This window comes from Xenopus laevis, chromosome 2L, assembly GCF_017654675.1.
Source record: "Xenopus laevis strain J_2021 chromosome 2L, Xenopus_laevis_v10.1, whole genome shotgun sequence".
Classification (NCBI taxonomy): domain Eukaryota; kingdom Metazoa; phylum Chordata; class Amphibia; order Anura; family Pipidae; genus Xenopus; species Xenopus laevis.
In genome coordinates, this window is record NC_054373.1 from 93641628 (window position 1) to 93654959 (window position 13332).

General features: G+C 37.1%; 1 protein-coding gene across 3 annotated transcripts in view; it reads left to right on the top strand.

Moving 5' to 3' along the window:
* ncmap.L (non-compact myelin associated protein L homeolog) overlaps nucleotides 1-7594 on the top strand; it is a 46483-nt gene extending 38889 nt beyond the window's left edge. For all 3 annotated transcript variants that reach the window (XM_041582178.1, XM_018246782.2, XM_041582177.1), the window contains exons 2-4: nucleotides 3872-3961; nucleotides 4439-4523; nucleotides 6845-7594. In XM_041582178.1, coding sequence (XP_041438112.1) covers nucleotides 3877-3961; nucleotides 4439-4523; nucleotides 6845-6989 — 315 coding nt within the window. In that variant the 5' untranslated portion in view covers nucleotides 3872-3876 and the 3' untranslated portion in view covers nucleotides 6990-7594. The remainder of the gene's footprint in view (nucleotides 1-3871; nucleotides 3962-4438; nucleotides 4524-6844) is intronic.
* Nucleotides 7595-13332: the final 5738 nt, after the last annotated feature.

Consider the following 13332-nt stretch of genomic DNA (forward strand, 5'->3'; position numbering starts at 1 on the left):
ATTTTGATCGGGTGCCTTTGAAGGCACCCAAACATCGGCTATTGTTTCTCCCTGTATATCTGCCGATTCAGCTCTACACGTGTGTATTATTATTATTATTATTATTATTATTAACATGTATTTATATAGCGCCAACATATTGTGTGTATTAAAACGAACAATCTTTCTTGGAAAGATCTTTTCCAAGAAAGATCGTAATTGTTTTGTCTATGGCCACCTTAAGCATAGGAGAAAGATATTGAGACATCTATCAGAACCATGTACATTTTACAGTATGTATATTAACATCTACTTAGCACAGAAACAGGCATTTTGTAAAATAAATTATGAGATTTTATAGATGGGTTTATTTAACTTACCATTTCATTTCTCTAAGTATAGTAAGAAAATCTCTAGCATAGAGTATGTAATTACATCCTATTTTATCAGTTAATCTCCATGGAAGAGCAGTTGTACACGTGACTGGTATAGAAAAGATATAAACAATTGTACTGGATATCAGCATTTCAGACTTAATTATTTATATAGGAATGGGGTAAAATGATATCACTACAAAGTGAATGTCCCCTGTGCCTCCTACACAGTAAACAGAGATGGGAACCTACCTGCTTGATGGGTTCTTACCTTAGTAGAAGAGTAGTAGTGTCCCAGGGGTGGCCCTGTGTAAGCGTTTTATGGCCACTATACACAGTGATATATACAGGTATGTTTGTACTGAGGTATATAAGATAGTAACATAGTAGCTGAAAGACCTCAATGGTAATATGTCAATGTTGGCACATGCCAGAAGGGCTACTGTAAGATGTCATATGCAATCACTATTTATTTTTTTATTATTATTGTTAAAGGGGAACTACCGCGATTATTTCAGAAAAGGTAAATCATTTTTAATTGATTGTATTTAGAAAGTTTCTTATTTCAGTATGATGAAGCTTATATTAAATTTTCTTTTTCGCGATAGTTCCACTTTAACATGTATTTATAAAATACCAACATATTATGCAGTGTGGTACAATAAATGGTTTTATACATTAAACATACCAAACAACCAATAACCAATACAAAGAGGTAAAGAGGGCCCTGCCTAATAGAGCTTACAATCTTGAACCTAACATCAGTTATTATTTAGTAGTTGCTAATTTGGCAGACTTTCTGTACTTCAACTGTGTCTCTAACAGCAGCATATTTAAAGGGACACTATCGTAAAAAAAATGACATTGGTATTTGTACCTGAAACAATGTGCAGTGTCATATTTTAAATATTATTTTGATTATCAATATTAATGATTAAAAATATCTACTTTTGGAGTAAGTGATATATTTGTTGACCAAAGGGGGTGGTGAGAATATTATGCTACATTATTGCACCTGTGAATAAAATCTCTGTTGTCATTCCATATTCCGTAGCCAAATGTCTCTCTCCCTCTCCTTCCAGAAGTTGGTCGGTGCCCATTTCCTGTTTATACTCGTCTAGTCCTGCTGACCTTCAATATTATCACTTCAGTTCCTCACAGTCCATAAACCTTCCCATTCATCGCCTTCTATGCACCACATACTGTTCCTCACAATCTAAGGCTTATACCATGCTGTTGTTTGTAATGGCTCTCATTTCCTACCAAGACTTCTCATTTCATTCCTTCTGCTTCTCTCTTTGCTTTACACCCCTCTAAGCCTTCGGCAATGTGTTTTTATTAACCCCATAGCGCTGCTCCCTTAAAGCTTTACACATATATAAAGGGCCAGATCATATATATTTATTTATATTGCATTACTTGCAGTAGTGTGAGCATACATTGTGTCCACTGCTCAGAAATAGTTGTGCCCTGTGGGCTGTGGTTGGTTATACCTCTGGTGCTGAGTATGTATTACCCTCTCTGGGGATTTTGGCTATAATCCAGGTGTGCATAATAGTTATTTTGTGCATGAACAGGATTAACTTTGTATTTAGTATTCTGATCTAGCACAACAAGATGTAGAGATCCAAAAAAAATTTGATCAATGGCGCACACACAGCAATTCTAGACATTTTGTCACCTGAGCATTTAGTAATTTAACTGTTGAGCAGAGGCGTAACTACAGAGGAAGCAGACCCTGCGGCTGCAGGGGGGCACAGGAAGTATAGGGGTCCCATGAGGCCCTAATTTATATACAATTTCAATGCATATTGGTAAAACAGGTCAAGCTCTAGACATTTGGGGGGCCTGAAAAATAATTTGCTGTTGGGCCCAATAATATCTGGTTAAGACACTGCTGTTGGGCAACAAAATGTCCAGGATCGCTTCACTTATTGACCAATAATTTTTCTAGTGATGCCCACACAATAAATAGAAATAGGAATAGTGGTTATGGGAGTTTTGACACCTGCCAGCAAAGCTATGAAAGAACTTCTAGAATCGCTGCTATGTCCTTAGCTTGGTTTGCCTTTGCCATTAGATGATAACATTGAATAAGGCATGGCTCCGGTTTTTAATATTTGTTACAGCCAATGTAGGACTTAGTTGACTTCTTTCTGTATGTGCCCTTCTAAAGGTGAGTCATTAAAGGGTTGTTCACCTTTAAATATACTTTTACTATGATGTAGATGGTGATGAGAGGCAATTTGCAATAGGTTTTTATTTTTTATTATTTGTGGTTATTTAGCTTTTTATTCAGCAACTCTCCAGTTTGCAATTTTCACAATTTGGTGGATAGGGTCCCAATTACCCTAACAACCATGCATTGATCTGAATAAGGGACTGGAATATGAATAGGAGAGGGGCTGAATAGAAAGATGAGTAATAAAAAGTAGCCAAAACAATACATTTGTAGCCTTACAGAGCACTTGTTTTTTTTGATGGGGTCAGTGACCCCCATTTGAAAGCTGGAAAGAGTCATCAGAAGAAGGCAAATAATTCAAAAACTATGTAAAAAAAAAATAACGAAGACTGATTGAAAAGTTGCTTAAAATTAGCCATTTTATAATATACTATACTTAACTTTAAGGTGAACCACCCCTTTAAAGTGATAAACCTTCCCATCAGTTAATAAGAATTATGTAGGCTCACTTTAACAAAATGCTCTAAAGGAGTCTGATTATATCTTTGTGTGCATCCCTTAATATTTATGTTTTGGAAACATGATTTGTGACACAGTTAAGTATGTGGTGCGGCACCAGGATTTAACATATATGATAATAGCAACTACTAGGATTCAAAAAGTGATCCATATATGTTGCCGTTGCCGTATTACTTTTAAAGTGTTGTAGTGTTATCATCTTCTTACATTGTGTGTTCAAACCTTTCCCTTTAAATGGACAGTTATTGCCAATACAACTAATGGAACTATGGACTTAAGACATAGTTTTGCATCTTTAGACCAGATTGAAACCAAAACAGATATGAGATATAAAAAATTCTAAAGATTAATGTATGTTACACTACTTGGAGTTGTACTGTTGTGAACTAATTACAATGTTCTGTACTGGAAAAGATATTTACGTTATTCTCTGTCAATGTATCTATTTTTGACAAATAAAAGAGATTACAAAAAAAAAAAAAAAAAATTCTAAAGATTTCATTGGGCCATGTATGCAGTATGTTAAAGTCGATTTCTGCACAGGGTCTCTGCATGATCTAAATAATGGCCTAAATGCTGAACAGCTTAGACTTGAGTCCCCTGATGGGTTACATAGATCATTTTGTGTGGCAACCTGGTAAAAGAAACTGATATTTAAATGAATAACCAGCATTAAACACAGAGGTTTTAACACACAAATTGCAGGTTCAATAAACTGCTCTCATATTATAGGATTGATAGCTGCGTGCCTGTGTGTATAAATAAACACAAGAATCTGGGAAATTAATGCTATCTTTATATTTTTTTGTTGTTGCAGTTGTCATGGCAACGACTCCTCAGTTAATGAACACAACCGTATCTCCAACAAATACAACGGCAAAGTCACAAGAACAAATTCTTTATCAGAGTAAGTGGAGAGCTCAGAGCATATTTCAGTGGCATGATATCATTCAGTCCTAGAATTAACTGATAGTGAGTACTGAGATTCATGGGGAAAGGGACAGACAAATCCTGGACACACACAGGCCACTCTTTAAAATATCTAATAAATTTACCCATGAGCCAGTAGGGCATTCCTGCAGTTTAATCATAAACATGGGTGGCACATATACAATAAATGGGTCAGTCCTACTGAATGCATGTGTCTTGTTGTGATTGGTTTCTCCCTGTGTGTGAGCCTTTTAGCCTAACAGAGGTAATGGCAATCTGTTGGCGAGTCTTAGAATTAATGGGCCTGTGGGTAGGGGCCAGGGCAGCGTCACTATAAAATTCACAGTATCACAGTCAATGTACCTTTCTACAAATGTTTTACCTTAAAAGCCGAACAACAAGAAACTATGATGAATTTGAGCCAAATAGCTAGCTTACCTTAATTCTTTTACAGGTGCTGGTGCAATAGTTGCTGCCATTGTTGTTGGTGTAATTATTATCTTCTCACTGGTTCTGGTTACCCTAAAGATGTATAACAGGTAAGTTAATGCACTAGAATGGAAGAGGTGAAATATAATTTCTTTTTTAGCGTAATGTACCACATGGGCTGGCATTTAAAAGCTTTCACAGTAGATCATTTTTAGAATAAGGCAATTTTTTATTTAAAATATTTTTGTATCTATCCACAATGAATTGAGATTGAAACAAGAAACCCATCCAGCAAATTCGATATTTTGCCCAAGTCATATCCAGATTATAGTAGAGGTATGGGGATTATCTGGTTAACGGATCTTTCCATAATTTTGATTTTCATATCTTAAGTCTACTAGAAAATCATGTAAACATTACATAAACCCAATAGGCTGCCTCCAATAAGGATGAATTATATCTTAGTTGGGATCAAGTACTAGGTATTGTTTTATTATTACAGAGGAAAAGGAAATCATTATTAGAAATTTGGATAAAATGGAGTCTATGGGAGATGCCCTTTCCATAATTGGGAAATGAATAATCGGATTCTGGATAACAGATCCCATACCTTTAATAGAATGCTGAAGGAAAACTACCAGGGCTGGTACAGTCATATAAACCCGGTTGCTGCAGCTGCCAAAAAAGGTTGCCCTCGGTGATCCATAGTACCAATAAATAAGAAATCTAAACAGAAACAGATAATTAGTCACACATAGAGCAGCCTTTCTTTTCAAAGTAGGACAGGGCAAACAAAGCAACAGGTTAATAACTACCATGTCCAAAAGGAGAACAGTCTATTTGAACTACTTTTTAACCAAAGTTGCATAGTTTAGTACATACAATACATTGTAACTAATATCTGCATCATTATTAGCAGTTTTATAAATATTATTAAAATGTAAAAAATGTTGGGTTAGTTCTCCTTTAATTGCTTTTCTTTCAACACCCAAATAATGGTTTTGGGTGGATGACCCCTATAAAGTCGGTGAAAATTCTACAAGTGATCTTATCACTAGTTCACACTTCTCCCTTTATACTGTACTGGATTTGAAATAATGATTAACATTCATCTCTCCTTCTTTTCAATTTATCTTGTTCCAACTATGGTATAGCCTTCAATATTTACTTCTCATACATGTAACTGTGTTTCAGCAATACCGGTGGCATCATATTCCTCATCCAGTGCCATTTACCCACCCATGAAAGAACAGTTCAGTGTAATATATTTAGTTAGCCAAAAATTGAATGTATAAAGGCTGGAGTGACTGGATGTCTAATAGAACAGAACACAACTTCCTGTTCCTGTTTAACTGTTCAGTGACTTTGCAATTGATCCCCAACATTCAGCTCAGATTCAAAAGCAACAGTTATGGCCTATGTGCCCCCCCCCCTCAAGTCACTGATTGGTTACTGCCTGGTAACCAATCAGTGGAAACCAAGAGAGCTGAAAAGCAGGAAGTAGTGTTCTGTTATGTTATGTTAGACATCCAGTCACTCTAGCCTTTATACATTACATTTTTGGCTAACTAACTATATTAGAAACATTTTTTATTTTGCACAGACTATCTATTTACCCAGTTTTTATTTTCGCACTGAACTGTTCTTTTAAAACTGCTACTTGTCTGTACATACTTGTATTGAATACATCAACTATTCTTCCAGTATGCGATCGTGTTGAGATCAGCCTCTTTACCTTTTCTAACTTTAATAACCCCCAGTGATTTTTGATTTAACTAAGGTTTGCTTTGCACAAATTTTTTTATGACTTGACAGACCATTAAAGGGGTGGTTCACCTGTAAGTTAGCTTTTCAGTGTTATAGGATGGCTTATTCTAATCAAATTTACAATATCCTTCAAATGGGGGTCATTGACCCATCTAAAAAAACATATGCTCTGTAAGGCTATACATTCATTGTTATTGTTATTGCTTTTTATTACTCATCCTTCTATTCAGTCCTTCTCCTATTCACATTCCAGTCTCTTATTCAAATCAATGCATGGTCACAAGGGTAACATGGACCCTAACAAACACATTGCAGAAATTGCACACTGGAGAGTTTCTGAATAAAAAGCTAAATAACTCAGAAACCACAAACAAAAAATTAAAACTATTGCAAATTGTGTCAGAATGTCATTCTCATACTCAAAAGTGAATTTAGCCCCTTTAGCAGAATTTAGAATAAATGTGGCAAATATGGAAGAAGTTCTGAGATCCCCCTATTGAATTGGAAACCCAGCAGTATCATCTTCCAACACTTACAGGTGCATTGTTGAACCTAATAAACTAATTTGAATTCATATAATTGCAGCAGTACCAGTTTATATTGCTACAATGACTTTTGTTTGGCTTTCTAACCTAAGTTTTGTGTTTCTTGTCCACCATAACAGACGCACAAGGACAGACAGGGAGCTCAAGGTGAAAAGCACCAAAACTGCAACAACCAATCAAAGCACACGACATAGCAACAGCATCACAAGTCAGCCCACATCATTGATATCAATTCCAACTGACATACAGTTGGAGAATCGGTGACAATAGATGTGTTTTCACCATCAATCAAAATGGTTTTATGGTTCACAACTGAAGTTAGTTCAGGACTCTGACTTGTGAATACCAGCGGTTTAAAGCTCACGATGTGAGAAAATGTCCGTTTCAATTACTTAATGACTGTACAATCATTCATTCAAAATTGTGTCCGAGGTATTCGGCAGATACCTGTGTGCCATTTTATGTTGATGAGGAAGCAGCCTTGGTGTTGGAATCCAGCAATATCTGAAATTCACTGCCCAGCACAACTTGCACATTTTTCCTGGAGAAATTCTCATTGCACAGAAATAAAGCTCCGGTCTCTACATGGATTGGCTTCTTATTCCAGTTTGGAAACAGATAAACATCATGATTATGTTAGAAATGAGGATATTATATACAGCTGACAAATCTGTAAGCGAGCTGATGATTTCATACACAGTCTGCCCATTATACCAAGAGTCATATAGCCAAGACTTTTAGCATTGCTTGATTGCAATAGTTATTTCACTGTACCTTCATATCATTGGTTTCAAGCTGTACATTTATATTGTTCAAGAAATTTAAGTTTGATAACCGTACCTGCATCTGTCTATAAAGATGTTTTCACATGCATGCTTCCTGTGCCATTTAGTTGAAATCCAGTCTGAAGATCCAGCCTTTGTTTAAGGACCCCCTTAAAGGTTCATATAGACAAATACAAGAGGTCACCTGCACTCAATCCATTGTCAATATAATAAAGACATTTAAGCATTCTCGGGGAAATGTAATAAAAGTCGGTAACGGGAAAACTATTCGCAATGTGAAAAGTTATGGCTTTGCGTGAACAAATTTTGCTTTGCGTGAATTTAATATAACTTTTGTGAACAGTTTAGTGACCACTTAGTTTGCGCCAATGCGCAGTAAATGTAATAAAACTACTTACTGAAAAAGACATTGGGGTATATTTATCAAAGAGTGAATTCCGCCACTCTCCATTCATTTCTATGGGATTTTTATAGGCGTATTTATCAAAGGGTGAACTTTCACTTTCACCCATTGATAAATAAGCCTTTCAAAATCCCATAGAAATGAATTGAGAGCTGCGGAATTTCACACCTTCAAGCACTTCTTAAGCACCTCTTCAATGTAATAACAGTGAAAGGAACAATATTACATTGCGAGATTTTTATTATTATTGGTACGAATTGTTTTGCTTTTTGCGACTTTTATTATATTCCCCCTTTAGTGCCTTAAGGGACAAGGAAAGTCTAAAATAGAATAAGGCTAGAAATGCTGTATTTTGTATACTAAACATAAGTATGAACTTACTGCACCACAAAGCCTAATCAAACAAATGATTTATGCTTTCAAAGTTGGCCACAGGGGGCTGTCATCTTGTAACTTTGTTAAACATCTTTGCCTGACCCTGACCCTGCACATGCTCAGTGTGGTCTGGGCTGCTTAGGGATTGTCACAAACAAAGCTGCTTGAGTTCTGCATGGCTGGTAAGTAAGGTGGGGGCTCCCCCTGCTGTTCATAAGTATGATTGTTTCCCTGCTCAGCAGTTAGGGACCATCTGACAATTCCTATCCACAGCAGTAAATGAAGGGAGAATTTCACTGCATACAGTCAGGTTTATTATAAAAAACGGTACACATTTTTTAATTAAAGTATATTGGAGATAGGTTTCTTTTTCATTAAAGAAAGTAAAAATGGGACTTTATTTTTTTGCCATTCCTTGTCCTTTAAGCTACAAAAAAATGCCTTACCCTTTAAACAAAACAGGGATTGTTTGTCCATATATTGCAATATATTTAAGCTGGCCAAAAACACGGCACTAGAGGGGGGCGGGCCCTGGCGCAGGACGCGCAGCCGGACCCCCCGCCCCCCTCCGTACACCCGGAACTGGCCGGGAATATGCACCGCAAAGCGGCGCGCGGACTGCCGGGGGGCCCTGAGGGGGTGCGGGCCCTGGCCCGCTCGCACCCCCTGCTCCCCCGGTAGTTCCGCCCCTGGCTGGCCAACTACGTCAAAGTCATCCCATAACTGGTCAGTCCTATGCTCAATTTTCATCTGATTCATTTAGAATTCTATTGCTTCATTATACATTTTATACAGGGACTAAGTTTTACCTGAAACGTACTTGCTGCTTTCAAGGTTAAAACTCTCAAACATGGTTGCGTTTTTATTGGCCACCAGTCGGATCGCCTGACTATAGCTGGAAAGGGTGGTTCAACGTGGTGCTGGTCACTGCTCCTGTATAACTATAACAAACAAGGGGAAGTTGTGCTCACCACTAATTTTTAAACCATTAAGCGGGGTGCAATAAATCTGTGACCACAAAATACATATAGATCAATACAAGAAGTCATTATTAATGTATTTAGAACATTAAGACGTTGTGTGCCTTGAACTACCAAAAATGCCCTCCCCTTAAAATAAAACAAGGATTGTTGGTCTATATATTGCAACGTCAAAGTTATCCCTGGTATGGGCAGTCCTACATTAATTTTGTGGTCACAGTCTCATTGCACCCCCAGCTTAATGGTTTAAAAATTAATTGTGAGCATAACTTTTCCTTGTTTGTTATAGTTTACCCATTATAGGTTCAGCCTTTGGTCAGAGCCTCCCTAAATTCATGAAATAAGTACATTTATAGTACATTCATATAGGGAAACATTGGTGTATCAGTTATTCAATCATAGTTAAAATATCTAGAACAGCAAATACACATTCTACCCAAATCTCCCCCTAACTGACCTTCAAGCTGGGCTTTAAGGTACATCTATTTCATGTTCTTCATAATATGTCCAGAGAAGTAAAAGCCAGGCCCTTAAAAACAACCTTAACAAAATGCACAGTGATACCACAATGGCCTTAATCAGTATCACAGAAATTCTGCATATGTCACGTTACCCATGATTGCAATATGATGCAGAATCATTGAAAAAAAACAATAATATGCATTTTTTTCTCATTAGGCTATATTAATATATATATATAACTTGCATTATGAATTTGGGAAAAAATATTAATTTAGTGCCTTAGAAACTTGTTGTATGCTTTTATGAAGATTGGTGATGTTCTATAAAACTGGATGGACAATCAACCCATGGGGGTTAATGCATCGAAGGCCTGTTGGTTCCCAAGCATATTCATCTCAGGAACTTTTTGTAAAGTCCAAAACACTTGGATATTGATTCTCAACTGTTAAGTTATAAGACAATAATGCTGCTTTCATTTCCTTTTTTTGTTTGTTTTATTTTAAGTTGATTAAATACTTTCCATTACAAATGACAATTGCCTTTTTCATGTTTTCCGAATAAAATGGGTCGTATTCTCTTAACATAGAATGTATACATAGGCACCTTTAGAAAGCCGGAACCCTCCGAAACTCTGTAGTTATCATAATAACAATGAATATTTAGGAGAAAGTCCATAACCCATTAATGGTAACGTTTATTGAGCTAAATTGTATAATTTAATTTCACTCTTCATAAGTTATAAATAAGATAAACGTTCTGCACTCCTTGTATATGACCTTAGTCGTGTTAGCAGAAATAGTGATGACTCACTAAATCGTCTTGTCACTTGTTCTTGCATTAGTGAACATTTGTTAAATAAAGAGTGTCCCAAATCCAACATTTTTGGATTCAGCCAAACACCAAATCCAAACATTTCCCATTACCTGGTGATAACGATAGAGTCCAGTAACAATATCATTGATGTAAGTTATGCAGAACAGGAGGCCCTGCAACAAGATGGCACTAATAGCGTGTATGCAATGCACTTCATCACGGGATGGAAAGTCATTCAGTATTCTACCAAGCATTGTTCATTCTTTATAAACCTGTGTTTTCTTCTGCCAGTTTCTGCATAAACCTCTCCATGGAACCAGTTTTATTGTGTGTCATGCCTCCTTTCTAGAACGGCAGTATCTACTAATCTCTTAGCAGGGCCATTTATCAAGCTGTGTTGTTTGCTGAGACATGGGGGCATGTACTGCTATTCTAGATGCCCCTAAAAATATAGCATAACATTTCATACAATTTTTACAGCAACATCAAGGGATGAACCAAATTTTGGATTCAGGCTACATTCCAAAAGATTTGGCAGAATACCAAACCAAGGGCCAGATTCAATTCAGTGAGAAAAATTATCTCCTGGTTTATCGCGTGAAATTCAATTCAAGGAGAAAATAACTTTTCTCCTAATTCAGTTCCAGTTTTCCCCATAGACTACAATAGAGTTTTAACGTGATAAACCATGAGATACGTTTTTCTGAGTTGAATTGCATTTCAAATTTAATCTCGTCACATAATAAACCTTTTTCTCACTTCGTTGAGTCTGGCTGCAAATCGGAGCCCTAATTTGTTTATTCAAATTTGAGAAATGATAACATTACATCACCTGCAAACAAATAAGTGTAGTGTTAGTTGTACAGAGGTTTACCTGGGATTTTAAGGGTTTCAAACAGACCAAATCTAGGCCTTAATGTCTCCAAATCCTGCAAAAAATGCTGGGATTTGGCAAAATCCTGCAAATCCTGCCTCACTAGCAACGTCATTGCCACTGATAAACCAAATGAACCCCGCTGCACATATATACACACGCATATATATAATACATATATACACCAATATCTATACTAGCTGTAGATATCAGTATATCTGTGATAGTGATATATGTAGCTGTATTTGGTTTGTTTTTGGTAAAGAAGGATTTGGTGCATTTCAGAACTAGGGATAAGCAGAAGAGCCAGTTGAATTGGGCACAATTAAAGAAAAAAAATTACTATATAGTCATTTCATTCCCACCCTTGGTTGCTCTAAGTTCTGGAAAGGGTGAGGAGGAGTGGTCCATGACTGGAGGGAGGGGGGTGTTTGCTGGGGGGGTCTCAGTATCTGGTCAGAAGGTTGCTGCTGCTGGTAGGGAGGTTGCCTCTTGTCCCAGCACTGCACAACACATAAGCACTATATGAAATAAAGTAGATCATTACAAAAGCTGAGAAAGAGATCATATTGCGATCATTTATGGAATGCAGACTGTCTTGTCATGCTCCAAAGGGCTGATTTACTATTTGATATATTCATTTTTCTGTTGTTCAAGGGAAATGAACTGCCCCTTGCACTTAATAATGTGGGCAAACATATACACACAGGGCCTTCCTCACCTTTTGTATTGGTATTGGTTGTGATGTATGTAACTCCATATGATCTATGTATATAATTCATGTGATTTATTTGTATGAACACATTTACTTAACAGCGCTGCGAAATATGCTGGTGCTTTATAAATAAATAAATGTTAATAATAATAATAATAATACACATTCTGCACTTGGATATAGACGCTCCCAAAAAACTACCTATTGGGATTTTTTTTAATTACATTAACAAGTAATTTATATAAAAAAGATTTAAGATAAGGGAATGGACAAGAGGAAGACATGCACATAGGCAAACTGAACTGTGCAGGCACCAGTCAGTGAACATTGTGACAGATGGAGGCAGGGTGCCTAGGGCAGCACTGAACTGTAATACATCTCTGATCAATCATTTCACAGATAAAGGCCACTTCAGTTAGGCTTGGTATCAGATCTAAAAAGAGTTATTAAAGTTTCAAAATTCAAGTGACAAATTTCAATTATTGCCTATTGTTATTAGGGTTGCCACCTGGCCGGTATATTACCCGGCTAGCTGGTAAAATACCAGCCAAGGCCGGGGTCAGTATTACAATTTTACCATCAATGTATTAGCTGGTAAATGTGCAATCCCTATTGTTCCGCCCCTGACCCGCCTCAGATCTGCCCCTGGTCTGCCTCAGATCCGCCCCTCTCAGCTCCCCTACTCACTTAATCCAGTCGCTGCAGTCCCTTCCTGGCCAAACTGGCACTGAAACTTCGTGACTCCATCCCGAAACGTCACAACCCCGCCCCCGAAACATCACAACCCAGCCCCTTTCTGGCCCGCCCCCACCCTCTACATCACCGGCCGGTAGAGCCAGAACTAAAAGGTGGCAACCCTAATTGTTATGCATATACAGGTATGTAACTATATATCTAGAATGCTGGGGTTTTCCGGATAAGGGATCTTTCTGTAATTTGGACCACTATAAAGATACTAAAATAATTTAAAAAAACCAATATGCCATCCTTCCTAAAACAAGACAGAAAATTGCTGTCTAATCTATTTCAATCACAGAGCGACTACTTGATACAGAAGATATTAGAAAGCAGTTTCTTTTTTCAAGATGAATGTAAACGTCACCCGGCAGCAAAGGAACTAGGACACACGTACAGTATATTCCCATTCTGTCTCACAATTGGGTCATGGCTATACTTATATATATATATATATATATATAT